Source organism: Pezoporus occidentalis, unplaced genomic scaffold (assembly GCF_034315485.1).
Source record: "Pezoporus occidentalis ecotype Australia unplaced genomic scaffold, CSIRO_AGI_Poc_V1 ctg6, whole genome shotgun sequence".
Taxonomy (NCBI): Eukaryota; Metazoa; Chordata; class Aves; order Psittaciformes; family Psittacidae; genus Pezoporus; species Pezoporus occidentalis.
Window position 1 is genome coordinate 2,666,170 of NW_026915943.1, and position 27,926 is coordinate 2,694,095.

Genomic DNA, 27,926 nt, shown 5'->3' on the forward strand with positions numbered 1-27,926 from the left:
GTGCTGGGGTCTGATGGCTGGTCTGATTAACCAGTTACAGCAATAATAGCCTGTACGTACTTTGGCTCTCCAGCCAGCCCTGATCAGTTGATAGAGGACAACTTTAGTTTGCATTCTAGCTTAGACAAAGAGCTGCACACCCAAAGAAGTGAAAGCGGGACAGCAAAGTTGCCACTTATCATCCTACTCCAGGGCAATGTGCATGTGTTCTTACCACAGAGCACTCCTCTGCTTATCCCTCTTTCATGGAAGCTAAGCGATCTCAATTGCCTTGCATTTCCTAAGATGTTCTGCAGGGTAACAGCATTTGCACTCTGTCAAAGCCCGAAATTCCCATTTGCACATGCTCCTCGCATGGCAACTGCTCCAATCCCTTCCTGACTTGAGCTGATTGCCTTGGAATCGAATCTAATTACGGAGAAGGAGCCCTGCTCTCCCACAGACAAGTGTCTTTGGATGGATGACTTCTACAGAGAGGGAAAGAAGCATCTCACAGCTTCTTTAGAGCAGACTGCAGAGGTTAGATTGGACTTTTCTGTGTTTCCTCCCTGAAAATGGCACAGTTCCAGGACAGGGAGCTGGCTCCTGCAAATGGGCACAGAAATGGGTAGTTCACGTTACGCACATCAAGCCAAAGGCCTTGGCTCACTTTGGCAGAAGGTTCCTCTCCTGTCTCCATAGGAACATAAGGGAACTAAAGGATTTCAGCACATAGCTCTTAGTTTGATCTCACAGTTACTGAGAGAAAGCATCTGCTGCACTACCCAGGTAGTGTTGCAGATTCAAACTTCAAGCTCTGAGATGTGAAATACACACGCTCTAAGGTCATTCCGGCTCCTCTTGGAGAGATGGAGAGCCCATAAGGAACAAGGGTGCATCTCACCAGTGAGTTGTGCTGATAGGAACTTGTGACGTGATGACATTAGCTTGAAACGTCAGGACCTTGTAGTGTGAGGAGGTGACAGCACAACGTCACACTGCAAATAACTACTGGGGGTTTGTTCTGGAAGATGAACTGCTGAAAGTGATGGCATTACTCTACATAGATGCTGCTTAAAACCCCTTTTAAGTAAAAAAAATAGGTGCTAAAGGAATCTATATTTGGAGCTTTCTGGTCTGGCTGGCTGCTGAATGACTGAGTGATAAAATGCCAGCTGAAAATCAATGTCAATAAGTACAGAGGAATTGGCAGGGGATGGAGTAAGCCTAACTAGTCATATGCAATGACAAGCTGTAAAACAGCTCACAGGAAAAAAGATTTCAGACTGCCTATGAAAAGTTCTCTGCAAAGATCAGGTTTGTGCTCTGCAATGGTCAAGGAGGCAGCTAGAAGACAGCAGTGGGTTGGAGAGGAGAACAGAAATCTCTGTTCTGGCCTCAAAAAGACCATCCTTTTGCCTGCTGTGGCCAAGCAACTTGTGGAAGTCATTAGCACAGGGTGCCTGGAGGAACAAAACTAGGTGTTGAGGGAGGTTTATAGACCTAATGATGGTGGCATCTAAGCACAGAGGTGCACCCTCTTCAGAAAGTCCCTTAAATGTTGATGAGTAGAATCTGGAGTGTTAGCAAGGAAAGACTATCCTGCTCCTTTACCTGTGTGCTTTTCCCAGCTACAGTGAGAGACAAGATGCTTTGTTCAATCAGCCTCTGGTCCTCCCTGACATTATTATTTGACAATAAAGCCCTTAACAGCTTGTGGAGGTGGAGTTTCTTCTTCTAATCCTGTCGAATTCATGACCACTTAGTGAACAACTGAGATTCTGTTTACACGTTCAGCAGGACACAGTGAAGGAAGCAATCTGTCCCCACACTAATTACTTCATTTTGCATTGTTTTCGTGGTGCTAAATGAATTAGACGTCCCCTCACATAGAGACACACACACACACACATCCCTTCTGAACTCTTCTTCCTATTGTGTCAGGCTTGTCACTGCAATCTCTCTTAATTGCAGGCTCCTTGGTAATTTCTCTGCCACAACATTTTCCCAAGGAGAACCACTGGTGAGTGCTCAGATGAAAACAAATGCTCTGACAAGCTGGAGTTTTAATTTTGCCTTTAGATTGCTTGTAGAAGAGGATCATTATTAGCAGATGATAATTAGAAAGTGGTAACACTTTAATTTGCAAGGATATATTGAAATTCATTAGCAGCTGCAAGCTTTGCTGTGCTTTGGGGCAAGTGAATTGAAAGTATCAGACCAGGTCCTAATAGCAATGAGAAATGACCCAACCAAACAGCTGCCACTACTATTTCATCTCTTGATTGACCTGGCCTGTATTTGTATAGCCTGGCTATATCACAGAAGCCAAAGACAGGGGAAGGATGAAATTCCTGGGGTGGGCTCTATCCCTCCTAATATCTTGTCTAAGCTGATCATTTAAAGGCAGTTCTTTCTTGTGCAACAGAGAGAGAGAAGAACCTCAGCCCAGAAGGAACTTCTGAGAAACGTGTGGATGGGACCCGGGATAATGGTTTTGAACTGAAAGAGGAGAGATTTAGACTGGCTATAAAAAGGATTTTTATTGTTACAAGGGTGCTGAGGCGCTGGCACAGGGTGCCCAAAGAAGCTGTGGCTGCCCCATCCCTGGCAGTGTTCAAGGCCAGGTTGGAGCAAGCTGCTCTAGTGTGAGGTGTCCCTGCCCATGGCAGGGGGTTGGAACTGGATGAGCTTTAAGGTCCTTTCCAACCCAAACCCTTCTATGATTCTATGAGTCTATTTTATGTCCTTAAAATATAGAAGTAATTCTCTTCAGCCAAAAAATTATCTTTAGCCTTAAAAAGTAGAGTCCTGTGAGAAGTGGTGGGACTTGAAGAACTGAACATTCCAAGTCCTTCCCTGGCCAGCTGATATCTCTATAGCTACAGAACAGTTCTCTAATCTCCTCTGAGCATTCACTTAGGATCATTTCTTCCCCCGCCAAGACAGGGAAGCAGAGGGTAACGTGAGGACTCCTGGTTACTTGTACAATGAAGCATTCCTATTTGGAACTATTATGAAATACAGTCACACGAAGAAAGAGCATCTGATGGATTCTTCTGCCAGGATGAGCCACCGTGAAGGTACAAACAATGCTGACGTTACATTGTCAGTGTCATTTTTCACTGTTAATAGTTTATTGAGGTGAATGGGAAGAGCTTCACACCTGCCAAAGCTTTTGCCTCAGCAGCCTTTGCAAACTCAGCCTGGAACCAGATCAGGGAATGCTATTTATGAATTTTCCATTGGCATTGCGGGCTTTCTGGATTATTATTTTCTTGTTACCATTTTGTTTCGTGTTGTTTCCTCTTTCACCCTCAATTTACTGCTGTTTTGTGGGATTTCAGAGCTGAGAGGAATGAATGCATGCGTTTTGCTGTTATACGACTGAGGTGGAAAGAACGGCCTCCTGAGAGCTTGAATTGCCAACAAGAAGGATTTCAGTGCTTTTCAGCACTGAAAGTTCAAAGCTTTCACTTTGAACTCCAGAGCTCTGTTTGCTACAGTTCCAACCCCCTGCCATGGGCAGGGACACCTCACACTAAACCATGGCACCCAAGGCTCTGCCCAACCTGGCCTTGAACACTGCCAGGGATGGAGCATTTACCACTTCTTTGGGCACCCTGTGCCAGCACCTCAGCACCCTCACAGGGAAGAACTTCTTCCTTATATCTAACCTGAACTTCCCCTGTTTCAGTTTGAACCCATCACCCCTTGTCTTACTACAGTCCCTAATGAAGAGTCCCCCCCCCAGCATCCTTGTAGCCCCCTTCGGACACTGGAAGCTGCTCTGAGGTCTCCACGCAGCTTCTCTTCTCCAGGCTCAACAGCCCCAACTTTCTCAGCCTGTCTCCATACAGGAGCTGCTCCAGCCCCTGAGCATTCTCGTGGCCTCCTCTGGACTTGTTCCAACAGTTCCATGTCCTTTTTATGTTGAGGACACCAGAACTGCACACAATGCTCCAGGTGAGGTCTCACAAGAGCAGAGCAGAGGGGCAGGATCACCTCCTTCGCCCTGCTGGTCACGCTCCTTTTGATGCAGCCCAGGATACGGTTGCTTTCTGGGCTGCAGGCGCACACTGAAGCCGGCTTAAAAGTCATCAAAACCTTGCAACATCCATCCATGTAGGGAAATAAATAATATTCCTCTTATCTTGCACAAGGGAGACTGGAGGAACAACAGAAGTTGTGGGGTGGTTTTTGCTCTGGTTGAACATGAAAGTGGTGCAGAAAATTGGATTACAGCTCTCTGGATCCCTTGAGCTCATGACTCATCTGCTGGGCTGCCCAAACCTCTCTGCCCAATTCACTTTATTTCCTTTTCACTCAGCCCCCTCATATCAGTGAGACAATTCCTACACTGCAACCTGACCACGGGTGGCTGTTCCCTTTCTATAGCTGTGCCTTCGGCAATACTTTATCCCAATACAATGGTCACCTCGCGGGTGTCTGGAGTGCTTGGAAGCCATGCTGGGACCTTTGAACATTACAAGGGAAGCAGTTTGGCTTTCAGTGTTTATTGGCACAAACCAGGTCTCCCAAGGTATATTTTGCTTCATCCTGCCAGGAAAAAAACAACATATAACCAAGAAAGAGATTACAACTAGAGCTGACACAAAAGGTTGCTAAATCAGTTTGGGTTTCTCCGGTTCAGTAATAATAATGTCATCTCTATGTCAAGAAAAATAACTTCCTGAGATTCATAGAATCATAGAAAGCTTTGGAAGTGTCAAAGTTCCATCAGATCCTCTTTTTTCCACAGCTTTTCACCTCCTTCCCATGCTGCAGTGTCCTTTTTGAGCTTCGGTAAAAGGGCTGATGTAGAATGACAACTGGCAATGACTAATGACAGCTTGCTCAGACAATGGGTCTGTAATTAATGGGCTGCTTGGGCTCTGTTGTTGGCATTGGCCTCACTAAGCTTTAAAAATAGTCTCAGAGCTGTTCAAGACCATCCCTGCTCCAAAGAGGTTTTGAGCAGAGAGAAGATGGGATGCATTGAAAAACCTGGACATGGCAGTGGCTTGAAGATTTGTACTTCTCTATATTACTCTTAGCAATTCCCTGCTTATAACTACCATTAATTATAGAATCCCAGACTGGTTTGGGTTGAAGGGACCTTAAAGCTCATCCAGTTCCAACCCCTGCCACAGGCAGGGACCCCTTCCACTAGAGCAGCTTGCTCCAAGCCCCTGTGTCCAACCTGGCCTTGAACACTGCCAGGGATGGGGCAGCCACAGCTTCTCTGGGCACCCTGTGCCAGCGCCTCAGCACCCTCACAGGGAAGAGCTTCTGCCTAAGAGCTCATCTCAGTCTCCCCTCAGGCAGGTTAAAGCCATTCCCCTTGGCCTGTCCCTACAGGCCCTTGTCCAAAGCCCCTCTCCAGCTTTCCTGCAGCCCCTTTAGGCACTGGACATGCTCTAAGGTCAGGAGCCTTCTCTTCTCCAGGCTGAGCCAGCCCAGCTCTCTCAGCCTGGCTCCAGAGCAGAGTCTAGCCAAGAACAGCAACAACAGCACAGCTGACTTCACCTTGCTGCTTTTTGTGAAATAACCTGTTAAAGGATCCCCAGGTTTTGCTGAGGGGCTGCTTTACAAAGAACTTGGGATAGGCTTGGAAATTGGGAGAGGGAAGATCCCACTCCCAGATGCAAGGCAAAAGGAAACCTGCAGCTCATTGATGGTGGAGCCAAGAACATCTAACTCCTTGCAATCCCGACAGCTATGCAGTAAGACATACAACAGGTGAAAATGCCGGATTCCTGACAGCATTCCTTGTCCCTCTTCACAAACACTGCAGAAGGTGTGTGTACTTACAGGGCTTCTACCTCATCTCTATTCCAAGGAGCTGTGGACAGCTGGGGGGAGCGACATCCTCCATATGCAGAGCTTGTTACCTTGAGACTGCCAGACTGAAGTCTTGGCTCCACGCAGGACTGCATATGTTTGGCTAAACCTGTTTTGCACAATTTAGTTCACAGTCATGAAGGCTGTGTGATGCTTTTATGCTGATGTGACTGTGCTTTTATCTCAGCTGAGAAGGCTAATCAGGAGCCAGGTGAAGTCATGACTAATTAAACCATTCCCGTATCAAAATCAGTGTCCACCCCCCACAGCTTTTAAGCTGGATGCTATGATATGTAATGTCAATGTATAAATCTCAGTATCTCTGAGCTGTATGATGGTTTTGCTGCTATTATATATATTATAATATACATCATATTCATTAAATAGATATATTTTATATTTGAAATATTATATATTATATATACATATGTACATTCTATATACATATATATACACATATATATATCAATGCTTATAGAGCATTTACTTTTGTAAAGCCAAAAAAGACTCAGTGAACTGAAGTGAACCCAGTCCAGATTGGGAAGGACCAAACACTGTTATTTGGTAAGGAGGAGTAGTGGCTAAATGGGTATCAAATTGATGGGTGGATTTATTCTATTGCCCTTTGGACACACGGCCATCATTACACCCCTCTGGTTTGGCACTCCCCCCAGCCACCTCAATAAGAAGAACCAGGACTGAGGGTGAGACATACCCACTTATTTACAGAGGCAAGCCCTTAGGACGTGCTTGTGGGTTAACTGGGGAAGGTCTGCAATATCCAAGGGCATTGAAGAGGTCTCCAGCATCACTAAACAAGCCCCTTTGTAAAAGACCCCTTTAGAAAAGCCTGTGGAGAAGAAGCAGTCTCACCCCTGGGATTTGTAAGGGTAGCATCAGTGCCTTTGCCTCCATCTCCGCAGCGGGTATCATCAAACGGGAGGCACTGATCCCCAGTTCCAGCCAAGACCTCGGAATTCTTCACTATGTCTTTCACTGATGTGGTTGACTTGATTTTATAGATACGTCGGCTGTTGGTGTCGGAGAGGTAGATGGAGCCAGTGATTGGATCTGTGGTCAAGTAATACTTATGGGCAGGGCTGTGGCTGAAAAACAAGGGTTTGATGTTATTATTTCCTTGGATGATTTGTTTCTTTAAGTCAACAACAGGCAATGCAAGCACTTTAGAGGATAAAAATGCATAGGGCAGACAGACTGTGAAAGTGGAGCAGTGCTGTACTGGACAATGTTAGTGCACAGTGTGTTACAGCACAGGATCCTGAGCTAGAGCTGTCACCAGTCCCAGTGCCTGGGGTGATCTCTGGCATGGAGAGCAGCTACCAAAGGGAAAGGCTCACTGACTTTAGCTAAAATCATGCCAGGAACTACTAGAGGTTGAGTCCCAGTGCCTGAGATTGCTTAATTTACTTAATATAGACATAGTCCTGAAACTGGTGTTAGTGCAGTGCCAGAATGTGAAGGGAAAGCACAGTACATAGTACACTAGGGGCAGAAAACACAGGAAAAAATGAAGTTGAAAGCAAAAATCTACCCTCCCCAGGAAGACCCCAATGCAAAACCCAAACGCAAACTCCCCAGTATAAAGCACTTGAAGATATACTCTTCAAGATCACTGTGTCAAGGCTTATCCAATGCTAGTGCTGACTCCAGCAAAGGCTCTAGAGTCCTGTCCTGCCCTTATGGGGGTTAGGGGAAGTCCTACCACTGAATTCAGCTGGACCTCAGTGAAGAGAGGAACAAAATGGTTCTTGGAGTGCCATACTTTGCCCTATACCAAACATGACCAAGGAGGACAGCTGAGGAACCCTAATATCAGTATCCTGTTAAGCCCCACTCACTCATTGCTGCCTTGAAAAGGAGAAAGGGTGGCTGAGAAAAAGGGCTGAGCAGACAGGAAAAGCTTTTAGCTCTATGACTACAACACTAAATGAGCCCAGGACTGAAGAAATGAATGAACTAGCACCACTTCATGGAGAGCATTCAATGGGACTGGCCAGGGAAACAACCAGATGAGTTCAGACACAGTTTTAATCATCGTCTTTCAAGGATTCTCTCTATAGTCTAATACTAAACTTATTAACTTCCTTTATTAGAAGTATTTACTACTAGTGTGTATTGAACTGCACCTCTTCTAAGCCTGAAACCAATGTATTAAACTTGTAACACCTGCTGCCTGAACACAGGTCTCCTTCCTGCTATGAAAGGCTAAATAGTAATTAGAACAAGGATGAAAAAGTCTCTCCTTTCCTCCAGAACACCTTCAAGCTGTCTAAACTCATCAGGTTCCATGAATTCATACTAATCATAGAGGCCATACTTCACAATTTCCCACTTAGTGGAATTGTTCCAGGAGAAGCTGGTTAGAAACCTGAGCATCGATCACAGTTGACTCCATCCCTCATAATAAGAATTTTCCTCTCTCTTTCAACTTTTCTGTTAGGAAAATTAACCCCTCTTCAGACACTATGAAATCATTCTCTGCTTAGAAAAGCTCTAAGTTGGTTCTCCATTTGAATTACTTAATACTTTTTTTTTGGGGGGGGGGGAGCCTTTCTGATTTATTCCAGAGTATCCCTTGTGATTTATCCTATTAAAGCCTGAACAGATTTCACCTCCACAAATGACACTGATTCTTGCTAAATAAAATGCTCTGACCTTCAAGACAGCTCCAGCCTGACAGTTCAGTCTCCATCTGTATTCCTTCCCAATGACAGCAGGCTGGGAGGGTATTATTTCATTTACCTGCATGTCACTCACACTAAGCAAGTGGCTTCAACCCTGGTGGAAGAAGTTCCCTGTGGGAATCCATCATTCATTCTGATCAGGGCTTTGTGTTTTCTGCTGGCTGTCCTAACAGAGCCCAGCTGAACATCAGGCAGCTTTTGAGCTGTTCATAATCTCTGTTTTGCATGAGAGGCGGGCAAGAGGAGGATGTTTTTAATGGCACTTTGCAATTCCTCAGCATCTTTGCACACACACAGCTTTCACCACATCTCAGAGCAGGCCATTTGCAGATGGAGAAAGGCAAATGACTTCCTTAAAGATGGAGAAAAATGGTGTCAGAACTGGAAGTTCCTGCTCCCCTCTCCTTTTTTGGGTTTAATAGCCTCACTCTGGTGCATTTTTTTATTGATTATAACCTTTTCTAATCCCAGCTCCTGCGTCGAATGGACACTGAAATAAATGCTGATTACTTTTAACCATGGATCAGAGAACCAGGTAAAAGCAAAGCATTCATCCAGCAGAGAAGCTGAATGGTACCAAATTTACTAAGTAAAAACCTGTCATCTTAAGGTCATACTTTGAGTTGCTGCTGGTAACCCAAGTGAAGTTTTATTAATGGGGTCCTGAATCCAGATGCTGCAAAAAGGTAGGTGTGACTTCAAAGTTCACAGTCATTAAAACATTAGCTCTGACTGGTTAAACCTTTCATCCTCTTCATAGCTGGATGCCACAGAGACACACACACATTGACTGGCAAACGTGCCTTGGAAGAGGTAGGGTAGGAACTGATTTTGGTTAACCTACCCATGGCATGGTAATACTCTTGGGTCACCTGGGTCTGGATTTCATCTGGCGAGTTGATAGAGGAACTCCCAAGTCATGCAATTACCTTTCTAAACCTAATGTTATTCATGGTATGGGCACTCCCAACACACAAACTTTACCTTGGCTGCTGCATGGCTCTGTGTGAGCGATAGGAAGTGCTGGTTCAATGTTATTAGCTAGACTACTTATTTGTGCAAGCATGGCTTATCGTGGTGTCCTACACCTCACTCCATGTCTTTTGTGGGTATCCTGGGATAGCATAGGCAATGAAGTGCTTAACCTGGAATGCTTTGGGGAGGTAAAACACAAACCGTTAAGGATTGTCAAGCTGCCTCTGCCAACAGGTTTCAGCACTGGATTGGGAAGATGTCATGCTCTGCCCTTGTCCAAATTGCAGTGTTACACACTGCAGCTTTTGTTTAACACTTTCTTTGCGATGTGTCAGGATGAGAGATGCTATATAAGAATGTAAAGGTCCCAAACTGCTTCCCTTCACCTGTGGTAATTCATGAGCACTGGAGATGGGAACGCTGGCACTTTGCTGTTTATTTAAAGCCACAATCAATAGGCAAATCCAAGTGGTAAATTGGACTGAACTGAACAACAAGTGAAACAAACCTGCCTGGGGCAAAGCAAGAAGAAGCAAAGAGAAGATTCTTTTCCCTTTCATCCTCTCTCATTGCTCAGTTAGATAACAGACCAAAACAAAAGACAGGGCTCCTTACTGTCCAGAAGACTTAATCAGGTACAGTATTTGTAGTCTTAGAATATACATCCCCCACATTGACATTGCCACCACTAGCGGCTGTGGGTGCAGAGCTCATTACCCATTCAGAGTGTTCCTTTAGCAATGAAAGCTCTTTATAAGAAACCCTGAGGACTGCATTGATATTTGAAGCCCCTGAAGCAACAAACCCAAGTTGCAGGGTTCGGGAGGGCTGGTTCCTAGCCAAGAACAGATACTTTGGTGGGCATCAGTTGGCAATGATGGTGTAGTCGCTGGGAATGAAGACAGCTTCATAAGCAGAAGCTGTCCTGTAGCCCCAGGTGAACTGGAGGTGATACTGCTTCCTTGAATGATGTGATGTGCTGTGAGAACACAGGGAAATCTTCCAAGTCCACAGTGACCCCAGCTGTTTGGGGTTGCATGGGGTTACATGTATGTTCTCCCATACACTTGCCTTGTCCCCTTCCTTTCTTCATTCTCATTCTTTGGACAGGATAATGCCAGCACTATGGGGAGCTCTGCAGATATGTGAAGAGATTCAAACTCCATTTTAAAGAGCTTTACAGGATTCCTTACACACAGGCATAAGGAAGGACAGCGATGAGTGAATAGGCAGACACAGGACACTCATGGATTGCTTTTGGTATCATGTAATAGAGGCACAGGCTTTAAGCAAAGGTTGATAATATCCCCTTATTTTGGAGGAGTCTGGGGAAGGAACGTCCTGCTCCAGAGTGGGAAGCCAGTATTTAAGCAATAAAGATGAGAATAGGGAGATGGTCCCCATTTTCAGTAGGCTGGATATAATATGTCAGCACAGTGGACTGCACCTTTTTACTGGCTTCTATTCAATGCCAGGGATTCATCTCACTGAGCTTTAGATAGGTATAGGGTGAATGCTAACATCTGAACTCACTGCCTTAAGTCCCTTTATAGGCAGTAGAGAGAAGCAGCATCATTAAGGGGGTGATTTGGATGACTTACTTTAAAACATTCATCCTACAAGACGAACTGCACCTTAGCTACCCAAATGCAAGGGCATCTACCACCTACTGTACAGGACAACTTCTGTTAATGGCACCAGTATGGCTCTGGCTTCCACAGACACCAAGGTTAGTTACCCATCACATCTGACCTGAATAACCCCCTGGGGCTTCATTGGCTCTGGTGTGCCTGTTTAAGGACACGAAACCACCCCTGTAAACGCCCTGAGCCTTGCTGCCTGCATGCATTTGCTGGTGACTGAAGAACCACCAAATTCCTGCAGCCAAGTGCTTTATGTTGAGCAGGGCTGTGTTTCCATGGCTCCATAGGAAGCACCCTGCAGCTCACAGACAGAGGATTTTATTATAGCTTGTGTGAGGTACTGGTCTTTTTCTTTTTCCCTGGGAGACATTCAATAGATTAATACATAAGGAGGCCACGCAGTGCAGTTGAGCTGAATTTACACTTGGCCTTTTAGTGTTTTCAGTCTGTGTGCGATGCCCAAAGCTCTTCTTAGTGTCACAGGCTGGATAATAAAACTTCATAGCGATGCCATAAGCCAACCCAGGGACTGCAAAGGACTTTTGATCTGATCCCAGAGCAGTTTTCTGAGATGCTCCTTTGCCTCTAATGTTAGATTTGTCTCCCTAAGGTATGAATGGAAACAAGAAAGGAAGAATCTAGTTAAGTGTGGCCACCTTTTGTGTATTTACAAGGCAGAAATGCCTCAGTGCCTCCCGTGTTCCTGCAGGGAAAAGATAATGAGAATTAACTGCAAAGTTTCATTTCCATGCTTGGAAAGAGTCATCAACTTCTCTAAGCCCATCTAGACAAGTCCATACACAGGCACACTGGAGCTGGTTCCTATTCATCTAGCAGTGAATGCCAGATGGGTGCAAACTCGGGAGGCAGCACAATTTGGTGATGCTTTTTGGTCTAATGTCCCCAATGTTCTACATACAGCTATGCTGGAGTTAGACCTTGGTGACCTATGCTGGGCTGTACAGCCAAGCCTCTTAGCTGGTAGCTCCAGAGCCTCTGGAGATCATGCTCACCACAGGCTATGCAGTGAGGAATTCTTTCCCCTGAAGTAAGGAAGCTTTTGCACATGGATTGCAGCTTTTTCAAGCCACTAGGATTCAGTCCTGTGGCTCTCACCCTTTGTCTGTCAATGGTGGAGCTCGGAGCACTAGAGCTAAGGATACACTGACTCATTTCCCTATGGCTCAGGAGTGAAGAGGCTTCCTAAAAGGAAGTATTATGGCAAATCATAGAATAGTTAGGGTTGGAAAGGACCTTAAGATCATCCAGTTCCAACCCCCCTGCCATGGGCAGGGACACCTCACACTGACACAGAAATGATGTCAGCTCTTAGGGATGACTCTCTTAATGCACTCACAGCTGGGAATATTTGATCTCCCCTCCTTCCTCCCTCACTGGTTCCCTTTGGATGCACCGGAGCAGGCATGTCTGGGCTTTCTATCATTTCATTCCTTAGTCTTTAGGAATTGCCTGAAGGCTGAAATCCTGCCAGCTTAGTAAGGCTCTAGTGGCATCTGCAGCCTTTGTGGCCAGTCCATACATCTTCACTCAGTTATTGCCTTCATATATAAAAATTCCTCTTGTAACAGGTATTTGGCTGCTGCTTTTTGCTGTCAGAGCAGGTGCAGGTTGGTGGCTGTGTATTTCTAGGGCGTTAAGGACACAACCTGGCTGTTCTAAAGAGAAATGAGTTTTTCTATTGCCTTCAAATGATGTGAAAGAGGGAGCCGGGGGGCTGGAACTCAGCCTGATGAAGACAAGTCAGTGCAAAGGTTCTGTGTACCGACCTCCCAGCCCTGCTAATAGATGCTTTGGGTCAGCCCATTATGCTGTGGAAGCTCAGCTCTTTATTAATGTTCTGGCAAGAAGACAAAACTCCAGTTTCTACTCCATTGCATTTCCAGACATGCAGATAAAATGAACGTTTCTGGGTTTGCATAGCCTCTATGAAGTCAAAGAAACTGCAAATAAAAAGCATGTAGCAAGAGAAATCCCAAATGCAAAAAGAAAACCGTATATATATATATGGTTTAGTTCATATATATATATAAAAGCATAAAATAACTCCACAGTCTAAGTTTCTAATTTAGAAAGCAACCAGAGAGAAGGATGGGAAACTTGTCAGAGCCAGAGCAATCCTTGCAAACACAGAGAGTGACAGGAGGTTGACATCTTCCTGAATGCAACTGATTGGATCAAACCCACTGAAACTCCAGTGAACCCAAGTGACAAACATCCTTAGTGACAAAGCTCCAGTTTAGGAGTTTCTCTTCCATCTTGTTTTCTTGTCACTACTCCTTCTCTTTCTTTATTGCCTCTCCTGGCTAAGGTTTTGAGTTGCACTGCCTCCAATCTGAGCCTGGCACACTTTCACATGCAAAAGCTCCGTGTGAAGGGCTCAGACTAACCAAAGTAACAAACACTTGCTTCCCTAGGTGGGTGGTGCTGGGGTAGATCTGACCCTCCTTTATGCCTGTTCAACTCCCCAAAACTCAAAAGAAAGGCATGTCACCGTATAAGAATGATTTGCCCATCCTACCTATTCCAGTGATCTGTATCCTGACACTGTCCCCATTTCACTTTCTTGGCTAATTCCCACCCGTTTTTCCTTCCACCCTCCTCCTCTTGTTCCCCTTGTGTGTATACTTCCCCTGCCTACAGCTATAACAGCTCAAGCAGAAATCTGTGTGACTCTGCTCTGTGATTAACGGCTCCCAGTTCTGATGACTGATTGCCTATGCCAGTTTTAATCACGGCAGCTTCATTTGCTCTTGAATCATCTGGAAATGGCACTTGTGGATCACTGTGTAACAACATGCAACGAGACAGGGAGTGGCAGAAGAATTCTCTACTGGTTGGCTTACCTATGTCTGAAATCTTTATTTCTGACAGAAGACAGGAAAGCAGGGAATAGAAGAAAGAATGAGGCGTTAGCAGCTCAGTTCGATGCATTATTAGCAGATTGAAAACTTGACAGTAACTGTATCATACAATGCAATAATAAATAAAGACTTAGCTGGAATGACACTGATATATTTTATACTGGATATTACTTGGCGGTGAGCTCACTTATGTACCGCTGCATACCACAAAGGAAGTGTGATCTCACCTGCTTGGAGTTACTCACTTAGGACCAGGCAGAGTGGATCATTCAGAGCGGTACTGAGCATATGCAGATATATTTACAGGTTTTTCCACTCAGTCAAAGCAATACCTTGTGTGTGACAAAGGTAACTTTATAGTTGCGCAGCTATGGGTGGCAGCTCATTGCCAAAATCTCATGAACTTTAGCTCAAACGACTGAACTAATGCTGAGCTGGGTATTCCTCATGGGTCTATTACATGCCCATCTGCTGTTACCTATAACCCACAGCGCGTTTGCTTTCCTCTCCACAAAAGAACACTACACTCAGAAGATGCCCCCCCAAACAAAACCCAACACCCAGACAGTGAGGGTGTAAATCCACGAGGAGATGCTGATGTGAGAAGACACAAGCAAACTCTATGGCTTTCCTCCATAGCTCTCAGTCAGCTGGCATCTGAACCCACTTAGTTTATGGCACACCAGAGTGAAGAAATGTTCATTAGATCCAGTAACCTAAGTGTTTGCACGGATGAAGCAGCAATTGCTCCGGCAGATTTAACTCTGGAGTGAATTTCACTCTGTGGCTCTGCACAAAAGCCAACAAGGCCACTCTGTCAAGGCTTCCAATTCTCTCTTGCCCAATGAGGAAATGCTCTGCAAAACCTCCACTTGAGTCTGGTATTTCCACTGACAATGAAACAGGGATAGCGTTCTCAGACTTGTACTTCTGGGAATGAGATATTAATCCCACTCAGTTGCACTAGGATTTGGGTCCCAAATCACCTAGGCTCTTGTGGAAATCTTACCTTTGGTCATTACAGTAACATTTTGGCACTGGAAGAATATTACATTCTTTAACATGGATCAGGTCTGAAGGTTTATTGCAGCTTCCCACCTTACAAACATGAGAGAAACGATGTTCTCGTGTACCACAATGGAATAGCAAGAATCAGGTTCTTGCTTATTGACTCAAAAGGTATCCCAGGCCTCTGAGAGGTAAATGTCTCACTGTGGGCTTCCTAACTCAATGACACCTCCTGATTCCCTTATTGCACTGTGAGCATACCAAGACAGCTATTCTATATGTGCCAGCCTTGTGCTGACTGTTTGGACTTTGTTTTCTCATACACAGTGATCTAAGATTATGGTTCTGAGTGCCAAATAAGACCTTCAGCAAGGTCTAAGGACTCTGGAGTGTCTGTAAATGAGGGACTAGTGGGATCTTGCACCAGTTTTTATGCAGATCAGCTCTTTTTATATGTGGCCTTATGGAGCAAATGGAAATACAAAGCAATACTGTATGGGACACTGCTGCTCTAGGAAGCTGTGGAGTAAGCTTCTACATGGCAGTCCTTGCAGAAAAGAAGCCTTACTTTTGTCCTTAGCAAGCAGGACATTCAATGTGAGTCGAGCAGGGGGGTTCCTACTTTTGGGAACATTCTGATTTTCAGGCCAGGTCTTGAGAGGCAAATGGGAACATGAACCTTCCTACCATGCTAGCCTCATATCAACCTCTCAGGATGTTAGGCTGAGCCTTTCAAGCAGAGACAACTCATTCAGAAACACTCATTTAACTCTACTGACTTTCCTGGAGTCAGTCATGTCCAGCCACACAGAGTCTAGAATCAGGCCCTGGTGCTTTGAAGTGGGTAATTGTATTTGCTATAGACAGATAGTAAAATTATCCCCAATGAAGTCAGTTTGCAATTTTCAGTCACCATCTATTTAATTTTGCCAGAACTTAATGCAAATCTTTATTTTTCCCTCTCCCTCCTTGTTTTTAATGGATGTTCCTTCCCCATCCTCCCTATTTCTCCTAGTATATGTATTTTCTCCTTTGTAATTTGGGGTTAAAAGGAGACACTTCCTTTCAGATGATCCACCTATATGTCCACCCTGACACTGCTGTTCAGGTAGGAACTGAGGGGGGCTGATGAATTTGTCCCCATGAAACACAACTAGAAAGACCCAGTCTGTGACTACTTTCAGTGATCATCCTGTCTTAATTATGAATGATCACCTGCCCTGATTAACCTCTACATATCATAATCGTGCTGTGGCCTTCCAAGTCATCTCATCATTTTAGGTCATCTCTGGGGGCTGATTGTTAATGTTTAGGATTCCCACTGGTCTCTAGCTACACAAAAGGCAGACTTCAACACAGTTTGATTTAGCAGCACAATAATGTGCCAATATTTTTGGGGTGTGATATATTTCTGTGTTTCTCTGGTGTAAATCAAAGCAGAGTTGCAGAAGAGGCAAATCTGGACAGCTTCCTGCTTTCCTATGGGGTTTCTTTAAGAGTTTTGCTCATTTTCCTTTTGGATACATCAGATTTCTGCAGAACTTAAGGGCATAATTATAATGGGCACATTCAGTAGAGCGTACCTCAGCTCCAGTATGTTGGTGACATTGCCAGAGGGAAAGATCCTTCGGATGTAGTTGAAATCTCCAACATAAAGACTTCCATCAGACCCACATGTTAGGGCAACAGGAGCCAGGAGTTTGTTCCCATCTGCAAGACCATTGCAGCTTGGACAAGAGATGCTACGTCTGCGGCCGTTGCCCATAATGCTTCCAATTACAGGCGGCTGCTGGGAGATAAACTGGTTTTCCCCATTTCCTTTATGCAAGATGCCTAAGGAGAGAAAACAGTAATGAGGACATTAAAGAGAGACAGGGAAACTGAGACCAAAGGGAGCACAAACTGGCAATCCCAGAAGGGGAATTTGTCATGTAGCAAAGGAGGTTTATCATCTATCATAGCGCTGTTTTGTGATGGTTTCAAATGAGGAGCCCCTTATCTGGAGTACCTTTTATAGACCCATTGCATTTTTGGCAGAACAAAAGTATTCTGGGAGAACAAGACTGCCTTTAACATTGAAGGAAATAGACTTTTCAGCATCTCATGACTTTATACCTGTCTTTTCTGTCCCTGCTTGCCCTGTAATTTGGAGCTTACCAGGTAAAAAGAAATCACAGAGCTCATGGAAAGATAAGGGACAGGAAGCGCATTCTCTAGAGAAATGTTTCATCTACAAAGCTTTAGAGAAGCTCTGCTGATGTTCCCTGTAAGTGCAGTGTTTTCAGCAGCGATGTGGGCTGAATTAGATGTTTGCTCCCACATCACTGCTACCATCCAGAGGGACACAGTGCTTCTGTCTTTTAAACATGTTCTGATCACCCTCGGTTTTGAGCAGCCTTCAAGGACCCTGACACCTTCCACTTTCCCTTATGTCCCGTGAAGCCTCTCATTTCTGCAAGAACACTCACACATTGGAGGATGTGTCTGGGTGGAATTATGCTCAATGGTATTATCTTAGGACTATTTTCCTTGTTAATACCCTTCTTTAAGACACTACAAAGTAAGACATGCCAACATTCTGGCCAGCTTCTTTTGCATTTACACACACCAAATTGCTTCTAAATGTAGGATACTAGAAATAATGTTGGGAAAACGTATGTGAGGGTACGTTTGTTGTTCAGATTTCTTTTCTTTCCTTTTCTTGAATTCTTAGTGATAAGCAGCAAGTAGGCCTTGCAACAGCACGTAATTCCTGTCATGTGTTACAGACAACCTACCGCTCTGTATGTTGAGGGCATGGTGTTTATCCAGGGACCATCCTCCGAGTTTGGAAGCATCAATTTCATAGCCCTGAAGCACAGCTGTCCTCTTCTCCCACAGGATCAAGTCAGGACATGATTCATACTCATAACCTACTGAAACTAGGAACAAGAGAGAAACAAAAGACCCCCCAGATTAGTAACCCAGCAATGCACACAGAGTTTCAACTGAGAAGGCATAAGAGCATTTGTACAGGCAACTGCCAATTCCATTTAAATGTCCTCACCATAATGCAGAGTCCTAATAGTTTTCCCTTTAAAGGCCATCCTGCATTTACAAAGGTCAATGCAGTTGCAGGTGTTGGGTAAATGTGCTAAATATTAAAAAGGCACTGGTTTAGAGACATGTTTGAAACCAACAGGGATTGCAGAGTGTAAAGCACTGCCTGGACTCATGGGGAGCATTTTACTATTTCCTATCTTTGATCAAAGTCTGCATGTCAGGCACTTGCTAAAAACCATGTCCTTTCTTGGAAAGTAAAGACTTCTCCAAAGGGGTCACGGGGCAGCAAGTCCCTCAGAGGCAGCAGTCTTAGACCAGGCTGACTTGTGGTCATCATCAAAGTCAATAGCATTTGCTTGTCATGATGTCTCATCAGAACCTATAAAGAACACACTGGAGTTAAGAGTAAGAAGATGTCAGTAAAAGGAAAATCGTGTTTTTGACAGGATAATGACCCCTGGATGATTTTCTCAGAAGCAGCAGGAGCAGTCTCATTGATCTGCTTTTCTTCTGCCCTACCTGATCTTTTCAGCACTAACAGCTGAAGCAGAGCAGAGCTGCAAGTCCTACACAATGAAAAGCAATTACATAGCTCATTTTTTATTACTAGACCAAAAAAAAAGGTCCGATTTTTACAAGTTTCTCAGCCTCCTTGAAAAGCGCTGAGCACTGAGTGAACTCAGGATCCCCCCCCAGATACAGCCCTTTACCAGATCAGACAGTATCACAGGAAGATGTAATTCAGGAAATGAAGGCTTGCTATTTTGCACTCTTCTAGTGAAGGACATCACTGAAAGCCTGAATGATGATGTCCTCAGATGTGGTGGAGTATTCTCAGGCTGCAGAGCTACATCATGGAGCACTCCAGGACCCAATCCTGATTTTAAAGATGCAAACACAGCCTTTCAGGGTATGCCACCAGCATGTTTCCCAGTGTGGACTCCCAACTGGATAAGGCTCAGCAGGTTGTATCATCCAGCCTGCTCAAGGTAGCTGAGCCTGAGAGGAAGGCACCCATTCTTCCTCCTAGAAAACAAGGCCCTCTAAGGCTCCTCTAAAAAGACTTATCTTCAGTTGGCTATGAGGCATCAGTCAACATCCCTTCTGTCAACAAGAGCTCTATTTGCTCATTTGGCATCTCTCCCATTTTGCTGGTATTGTATTGTTGGCAGCCTGAAAGGTCCAGTCTAGACTATCAAAGACCTGTAAGTGAATGTCCTCTGGTTGCTGACCAGATGGGAAGCAATCACTGCAGAGCTGCATCACCCCTGCTCACTGTACTCAAGGTACACTCTTCTCTCCACCACATTCACACAGGGCTCACTGGGTGAGGTCTGAGATGGAAGCAGAAAGAGGAATGGAGTGTGTCTGCATTCATTCACAGCACAACTTCCTGCCCCACCATGGACTTCAGCTTCTGCCCCTGTAGAGTGGGTGGCAGGGGCCACAGTGCTTACAGCAATAAGCACATTGATTATGCAGAGCCTTCTTACTCTCTGCCTTGCAGCTTCTGACAGTCTTTTGCAGATGTAAATCAATGCACAAAGTATAAGAGCATCATGGTCCAGTTTGGGATAGTGTTCTTGAACGGGTAACAAAGAAGAAACTAAGATTAGAGCAATCCCGAAGGTCAGGCACAAGGAGGAATGAAGACAGGGCTCAGCTCTAGGCATTTCTCTCAAAGCAGTGCTGACAGCTTTTGGCTATAGGTAACAGGTAGCCAAATGCCTCTAATCCCAGTTCATTCCTTCTGCATGAGTATGACGGCAGCAGCTCAGGATGTATGTGCTGGGCCACGAGCCAGAGAACAGAGCAGTATTCATCTGCTGGGGAAATGTGTGCTGTCTGAGCAGCTGGGCCCAGTCCTCTCCAAGGAAACAGCAGTGAACCAGGGGGGACCACTTCATGTGTTAGCAGGATGGACTGTACCGATCTGCTGATGATAGAATTACAGCTGGACAGGGACAACAAGGACGACAAGAAAAGCTTCTATAGGTATACTGGTAATAAAAAGAAGACGAAGGAAAATGTGGGCCCTGCCTGGAAGGACACAGGAGACCTGGTTACCTGGGACATGGACAAGGCTGAGGTACTCAACTTATTTGCCTCGGTCTTCACTAGCAAGTGCTCCAGTGACACTGCCCAAGTCACAAGAGGCAAAGGCAGGGACGGGGAGAATGAAGAGCTGCTGTATGAGATCAGGTTCAAGACCTTCTAAGGAACCTGAAAGTGCACAAGCCAATGGGGCCTGACAAGGTGCATCTGCAAGTCCTGAGGGAACCGGTGTATGTAGTTGCCAAGCCTCATCCATCAGATTTGAGAAGCTGTGACAGTCTGGGGAAGTTCCCACTGACTGGAAATGGGTAAATATAAGCCCCATTTTTAAAAAGGAAGACTAGGGGAACTACGGGCTAGCCAGTCTCACCTCAGTGCCTGGCAAGATCATGGAGCAGATCATCCTGGAAACTATGCTAAGGCACACGGAAAATAAGGAGGTGGGCGATGACAGCCAACATGGCTTCACTAAGGGCAAATTGTGCCTGACAAGGACAGGCAGACACTGGATGGAGCAGCCTGAGGAGAAGGACTTGGGGTGTTGGGTGAGAAGCTCCCCATGAACCATCTTCAATGTGCGCTTGAGCCCAGAACCCCCCTGTGTGTTGGGCTGCACCCCCAGAGTGTGAGCAGCAGCTCAGGGAGGGGATCCTGCCCCTCTGCTGTGTGAAGGGGAGACCCCCCCTGCAGCCCTGATCCAGCTCTGGGGCAGCAGCACAAGAGGGACGTGGAGCTGTTGGAGCGAGGCCAGAGGAGGCCATGGAGACACTGCGAGGGCTGGAGCAGCTCTGCTCTGGAGCCAGGCTGAGAGAGCTGGGCTGGGTCAGCCTGGAGAAGAGAAGGCTCCTGAAGGGGAGACCTGAGAGCAGCTCCAGTGCCTAAAGGGGCTGCAGGAAAGCTGGAGAGGGGCTTGGGACAAGGGCCTGTAGGGCCAGGCCAAGGGGAATGGCTTTAACCTGCCCGAGGGGAGACTGAGCTGAGCTCTTAGGCAGAAGCTCTTCTCTGTGAGGGTGCTGAGGCGCTGGCACAGGGTGCCCAGAGAAGCTGTGGCTGCCCCATCCCTGGCAGTGTTCAACGCCAGGTTGGACACAGGGGCTTGGAGCAAGCTGCTCTAGTGGAACGTGTCCCTGCCTGTGGCAGGGGTTGGAACTGGATGAGCTTTAAGGTCCCTTCCAACACAAACCTATGATCAAGGACAAGGCCTGTGCATTGCCACCCAGCTGCTTCTAAAAAGAGCACAAAGCCCTGGGGTCACTTACCAAAGGCTTCTGAGAGCCCATACACCTTCTGGCTGTAGACGTCTGTCTTGTCCCAGATGAAGTAATAGGACAAGTCTGGTGCTGCTGCAAACCACTTTCTGAAGAGGCGTCCCTCGACGGCCACCATGAGGTGGACTTTCATGAGGTTGAAGGGGATGGTGGGGTGGGTCATGCTGATCCTCAGCACTGATTTGTAGCCAGCTGTGCGGCTGCTCAGGTAACTCACTTTTATTTTACTGCCGGAAACATTAATCTCCTCCTGTAGAGCCTGTGGAAAACCAATGCAGGAGGTGTTAAATCAGCAGCGAGCAGACAGGAAAAGGCAGGGAAGCTGCAATTTATCAAACACACCTTTACAAAAGCTCTGGTAGACACGTCTAGAAAAGCAGCCCATTAGGCATCAAGTTTAAACCATATATGTAATTTATAGGATTAATTGTGGAAGCAAGGAATGCCCCACTCTTTCTCCATCTCTCTTACATGGGACAGAGAGACCGAAGTATTTCATTGAAGTCATTATTTATAATGGGACTCACTGTCCAAAGAAATCCCAGCACCCATGGCTAAAGGACATTGGAGTCTGAGATAATCCCAGCCCATCAGTTTAGCTTCCATTTTCTGTCTTATTCTTCTAGGTTTCTATGGCTGCTAATTTTTGCCTCCTGGCTTCTTTTTTCCCAGTAAAACATCAAGCCCTACTTGCCCTGTATCCTTATGGATGTTCCCTGGCCCCGATCATAACCTACCATTCTCTCCATGTCATTGGTTCCACCCTCCCTCCTCTGACTTGCCCATTTCTTCCTCTGACCCTCCTCCTCTCCTACCTCTGACCCTCTTTGCCTGATCTACCTCCAGCCTTTTCTTTCCTGTGTCCTGATCATTATTTTTTTACCTCATATTTGCTCCTGCTTACAGAATCATGGAATGGTTTGGGTTGGAAAGGACCTTAAGATCATCGAGTTCAACCCCTGCCATGGGCAGGGACACCTCACACTAAACCATGGCACCCAAGGCTCTGTCCAACCTGGCCTTGAACACTGCCAGGGATGGAGCATTCACAACTTCCTTGGACAGCCTGTGCCAGTGCCTCATCACCCTCACAGGGAAGAACTTCTTCCTTATCTCCAGCCTGAACTTCCCCTGTTTCAGTTTGAACCCATCACCCCTTGTCCTATCACTACAGTCACTGATGAAGAGTCCCTCTCTGACATCCTGGTCCCTGCTTAAAATTCCTTCCCCTTTGACCCGTGTGATGAAGCTCTTGGCCTGACCTACCACCATCAACCCCTTTCCCTTCCCTTCTTGCTTCCTTCCCTTTCCCAAATTCCTCTATATTCCAGGTGAGTTACTTCATTTTCTCCTCCAGCAATGAGTGTGGGTATATCTGCCTGACTGGGACAGTGATCTCACAGGTCTCTATTCCAGTACAGAGTTTCACAAAAGAGTGGACAAAGAGCAGGGGAAGTTCTGCCTGCCCCTATTCTGCTTTGAGAACGGAGAGGTCTCAGTAAAGATGGAATTCTCAGCTCATTTACTTGCTAAAGTACAACCACATCTTAAAACTTCCTACACTTGTAGCTGGAGCAGTGCAGGGAAACTTTCTGGAAGTCATCCCGGACCCCATGCAAACTACTGATAAAAAAGGGCATTTCTGTCTCAAGTCTTAGGAGAAGCATATTTAGTTGTCACTTCCCAGAAAATGCCACTCTTAGCTAAGCACCCAACATGGACATTGTCAGCACAAGCCAGGAGCCTTTGGCAAAGTCTGAGAGATGAAGGCAGAAGCTTTGCAGTGAGCTGCAAAAGAAAACATGGTCTAACTGGAAGGTCACAATTGGCACTGTTCCCTCCTGTACCACTTCTGAGATACTTTAGTGTGCTGGACCCTAAATGAGCTGTGAAAATACTTCCCTACAATAAATGGCTTCCATAATATTAAGGGCATGGAGGCTCGAAGGCACGTAGGTCAAGAGATCCATCCATTCATCCATCCACCCATCCTAGTGTTATCCAAGCTACATGGCTCCTATACTCAGCTCCTACATGGGAGCAGCAAACTGCCCTGGCATGACAAGTTGCTCATCCCTCACAGGTTTTCTGCTTAGTGTTATCAATACTGACAAATCTCGTTATCTGCCCCCTGAAAAGACCTCTTCAGAGCTATTACCCAAGGCCCAACACTTGTTCAAGGGATAACTTACACCTCGGAGTGCTGCAGCACTTGACAAACGGACACATCCAGAAGTTAAAGCACTCTTCCACTGTGCTCATAAATATTTACTTCCCCATATGCAGCCTTTTCAATTTACATATCTCAGTGCTTAGGAGGCTCCAAAATGACAGAATTGGGAAAAACCCAGGATTTCTGAAGTGTATTTTATGAGCTCAGCAACAAGCTGGGCTGGGACCAACATCAACCAGAGACCAACTGAGCCAAGCTGCAGTAAAGGTGGTCCCTTGTATCAAATCTGTCTTCATATGTAATCCCTCTAGGAAAAAGCCAGGCAGAAATAATTGTCATGGAGTTACTATTTGCAGTGTCTGGTTCAAATCCCTGTCAGATATAATTATTCCTTTCTGTCATGATCTGTCTCTGCTGTCTGCTAGTCCAAAGGAAGGGTCAGCACTGCGGTACCAAGGTGCTGAGCAGCACGAGGGGCTGTGTTTAAAGACTTGAAGAGAGGTTTCAAATGGTAATTCAGATTATCCAAAACGCATTTGTAGCTTGTAAGTAGTGATAAACTAGCAACAAAGCAGGGCGGTGGTGGGGAGAGTATAATCCAGTGGACATTGGTGGGAGAAGAGGGGAAGAAGAAGCTTTAAAATACTTGGAGTGCACCAAAAAGTAACAACAGCTGACTTGTGCCCTTATTTCTATTTGATAATTGCTGTTTGGCCCACAAGGTGCATCTGGGGTCCTGGTGAAAGATAAGGGCTCCTGGAATTCATTGAAGCCTCACCAATATGATCTCTAAAAGTGGTCCTGCTACCAGGCTTGTCAGGAGAACTGGTTCTTCAGGCTTACTAGGGATCTTCACAACTTCCCCATTTCCATGTCCCTTTCACTGCTGGGTGTTGATCCATGGCTCTGTCAGTACCAATTCTTCCCCTCTTTGCATGAGACAACGTAGAAAATCTTAATTCTGTGTGTGGGTTACACATTTCTCTTACAGTTTCTCTTTGCCTGCCAGCAGACAAGGCAAGGAACAAGGTTTTCTTCTAGTATGATGCTCAGAAGGAATTGTGAGGCAGAAAAGCATTTAGGGTCTGATTCAGGGGCTTAACACAGACATGTAGCACTTTCAAGATGTTCTATGGTATCTAAAGCCTCTGCAAGGGGATGACAGATCTAACATGGAACTTCTTGAGAGCTGTGTCTTTATGAAGCTACAGCCTGGAGGCCTGAAGGGACACATCAGAGCGTCTTAAATGGCACCAAATCTACCTTTAGGCACCTGAATCAAACACTTAAAATGTGTTAGTTTGTCTTTTGATTGCATCCAGGTAGAGGATGCTATTTGTTGAAGTGCATGAAGCTTCTATGTGCCCACTTGTCAAAACCTCAGCCCTGCCATCTGCTTGGCACCTCCTCCCAGCCTTTTCCTCACACCTTTTGCACTTCACATTTCTCCACTGTGAACTGCCTATTATAAAACGCAGCTGCAGAAACTGTCATAGAGTCACAGAATCATTGAAGAGTTTGGGTTGGAAAGGACCTTAAAATCATCCAGTTCCAGCCCCCTGCCTTTCCACTAGACCAGGCTGCCCAAGACCCATTCAGTTTGGCCTTGAACACTGCCAGGGATGATCATTTAGGTTATTTTTTATATATAGGAATGTAAAGTAGTCCATTTACGGACTGAAGTACCCTGCCATAAGTCAGATTGCACTGTATATGTTGTATACTTCTACACCACAAACTCTGTTAACCTTCAGCTTACATTTGAGGTCCAATACTACTTTACTGAGGTTTTGGCTCAATCATTTGGCTTGTGCAAAAAACACTGTTCATCATGCATGGGATTCATCTTCTCTAAACTTGGCTAGGAGTCTCCTCTGAACTGTTCTTCTAGGGCTCTTCATGGCAAGCAGGCAGAGACAGGCTCTTCAGAAGGTTAGTGTGGCAACATTAGCTTAAGAGTGGGGTTCAATCCAGTCTAAGGCATCTAAATTCAGATGCTCGCATGTAAGTGTGTGAAGTGATGTCACCATGTAATCATCAAGTAGTGTCAATGGAGATGTAACTGATAGCATCAGTGGGAACCAGACACCTTCAAAATGGTCAGCTTAGTTAGTCTATAAGCTGCATTAATGATATCGATTAGGTTTCTCACAGCTTTCATGGGAGCTTGGACACCTAGCACACATCCAGATGACAGCACATGAGCACCTTATTTAGGTGCCATAGTCTCAAAATTACTCCCACTTAAGTCTTAATTAGATCCCATAACTACAGGTGTTTGGTGCAATTTGGGATGGCCAAATTATCTGACATTCACAAGGGTTTGGCAGATACAAAGCTGGTCACTGATAGGGGAATCATCCTGGATTGGCAGTTGGAGGCCAAGCAGGGTATCTGCAGGACATTTCAAATGGCACTAAACATCTATGATGAGGGTGGTGAGGCGCTGGCACAGGTTGGATGCTCCATCCCTGGCAGTGTTCAAAGCCAGGTTGGATGAGGCTTGGAGCAAGCTGCTCTAGTGGAAGGTGTCCCTGCCCCTGACAAGGGGCTGGAACTGGATGAGCTTTAAGGTCCCTTCAACCCAAACCATTCTGTGATACTTTGACATGCTGAATGCTGGTATCTAAAACCCAGGGAAAAACATGCCAAAAAAGGAAAGGTGAAAGTGCTGTTGCATCCATGTATTCCAACACAGGAAGTGTTTATAAGGAAAATAATACTCTGCTCTCGTGAGACCTCACTTGGAGCATTGTGTGCAGTTCTGGTGTCCTCAACATAAAAAGGACATGGAACTGTTGGAACAAGTCCAGAGGAGGCCACGAGGATGATCAGGGGCTGGAGCAGCTCCTGTATGGAGACAGGCTGAGAAAGTTGGGGCTGTTCAGCCTGGAGAAGAGAAGCTGCGTGGAGACCTCAGAGCAGCTTCCAGTGTCTGAAGGGGGCCTATAGGGGTGCTGGGGAGGGACTCTTCATTAGGGACTGTAGTGATAGGACAAGGGGTGATGGGTTCAAACTGAAACAGGGGAAGTTTAGATTGGATATAAGGAAGAAATTCTTTACTGTGAGGGTGGTGAGGCACTGGAATGGGTTGTCCAGGGAAGTTGTGAATGCTCCATCCCTGGCAGTGTTCAAGGCCAAGTTGGACAGAGCCTTGGGTGCCATGATTTAGTGTGAGGTGTCCCTGCCCATGGCAGGGGAGTTGGAACTGGATGATCTTAAGGTCCTTTCCAACCCAAACTGTTCTGTGATTCTATGAAAATGGATAATTCAGTTGCTTGTCCTATTCAGTTTAAAACCTAACTGTCCATTTGGCAAAATACTTTGAATCCACAGCAGGTTGTTAAAAGTACTTTATCTGACTCACGCTTCCTTAAATAAGGAAAAAGGGGGATGAGGAATTAAAAGTAACACTCTTGCTTTGCTCCCAAATGTCAGGAAATGCAACCAAACCCCGGGTGCTCCGCAGGCTGGCTGTTGGCCAGCCATCTGCTGGCTGCTTGCGCATCTCAGCAGCTTTGGAGAGTGAGGGGATTGCCTTCAAACCCTGAGGAAGTTCACACCCCATCCTCCACCGCTGAGCTCTGTAATGCCCAGTGCATGAAAACAGCCCCCCAACAGAAGAAAGGCACTAGAGTATAAGCAACCCACCAGTCAAAAGGCTGCCTGAAGGCTTGATGCAGGTCACACGAGGGTCCCAGCCCACCTCCTGCGGATGAGAGGTGAAAGCAAAGCAGAGCCAAACGAGGTTTTTGCTGTTGGCCACAGTGCTTTGCTTCCATCTCTGAGGGATAAGGGAAAATAAACCTTCTGTGTGTGCTTGTGAGTGAGTGCTCCTGGCAAACATCTGAAGACGGTGCAACAAACATGGAATGCTTTTTAGGAAAGCAAGGGAATACTTGTGTTTGTTTTGCTCAAAGAAAGCAAAAGCAGCACAGAAAGGAGATTATTTTCTCGGTTCAGATGGTTCATACCTGGATTTCAGGAATAATAGGACCTTTCTCCGAGCAGGAACTTGCAAAAGCTGTTAGAGGAGATGGGGAGACCACAGGGTTGGGCCGGGCGAAGTTACTGAGGTCACAGCTTGGGATCTCATTCTCCTCGTGCCTCATGACGATGGTTTCCATCACGAAGAAGCGATCCCACGGCAGCCACAGCGTGTGCTCCTGGGTGATGAAGGGAGCCCGCTCGAAGTGCAGGATGATGGAGATCCCACCAATGGTCACAAGATCAAAGCTGTTTAAAGAGAGGGGATACGAAGTTAGCGTTCCATAACACTAGTTATGGCACCAGTTAGTACCATCCCGTCTGTCTGTAACAATTCCCTAGCAAGGATCCCCTACAAAATCACT

At 45.8% G+C, this 27,926-nt stretch overlaps 2 protein-coding genes across 12 annotated transcripts in view; both read right to left on the minus strand.

The window, feature by feature from the left end:
• NARS2 (asparaginyl-tRNA synthetase 2, mitochondrial) overlaps positions 1-27,926 on the minus strand; it is a 221,125-nt gene that overhangs the window by 191,217 nt on the left and 1,982 nt on the right. The gene's annotated exons all lie outside the window — the stretch shown is intronic.
• Positions 1-27,926, minus strand: part of TENM4 (teneurin transmembrane protein 4) — a 1,625,418-nt gene that overhangs the window by 50,882 nt on the left and 1,546,610 nt on the right. For 8 of the 11 annotated variants that reach the window (XM_062639041.1, XM_062639042.1, XM_062639047.1 and 5 more), the window contains 6 exons: positions 27,549-27,810; positions 21,393-21,660; positions 17,814-17,957; positions 16,620-16,869; positions 14,011-14,031; positions 6,697-6,929 (listed from right to left, as the gene is read on the minus strand). In XM_062639041.1, the coding sequence (XP_062495025.1) occupies positions 6,697-6,929; positions 14,011-14,031; positions 16,620-16,869; positions 17,814-17,957; positions 21,393-21,660; positions 27,549-27,810 (1,178 nt within the window). The remainder of the gene's footprint in view (positions 1-6,696; positions 6,930-14,010; positions 14,032-16,619; positions 16,870-17,813; positions 17,958-21,392; positions 21,661-27,548; positions 27,811-27,926) is intronic. The other 3 variants (XM_062639050.1, XM_062639043.1, XM_062639045.1) reach the window with 1 other exon arrangement.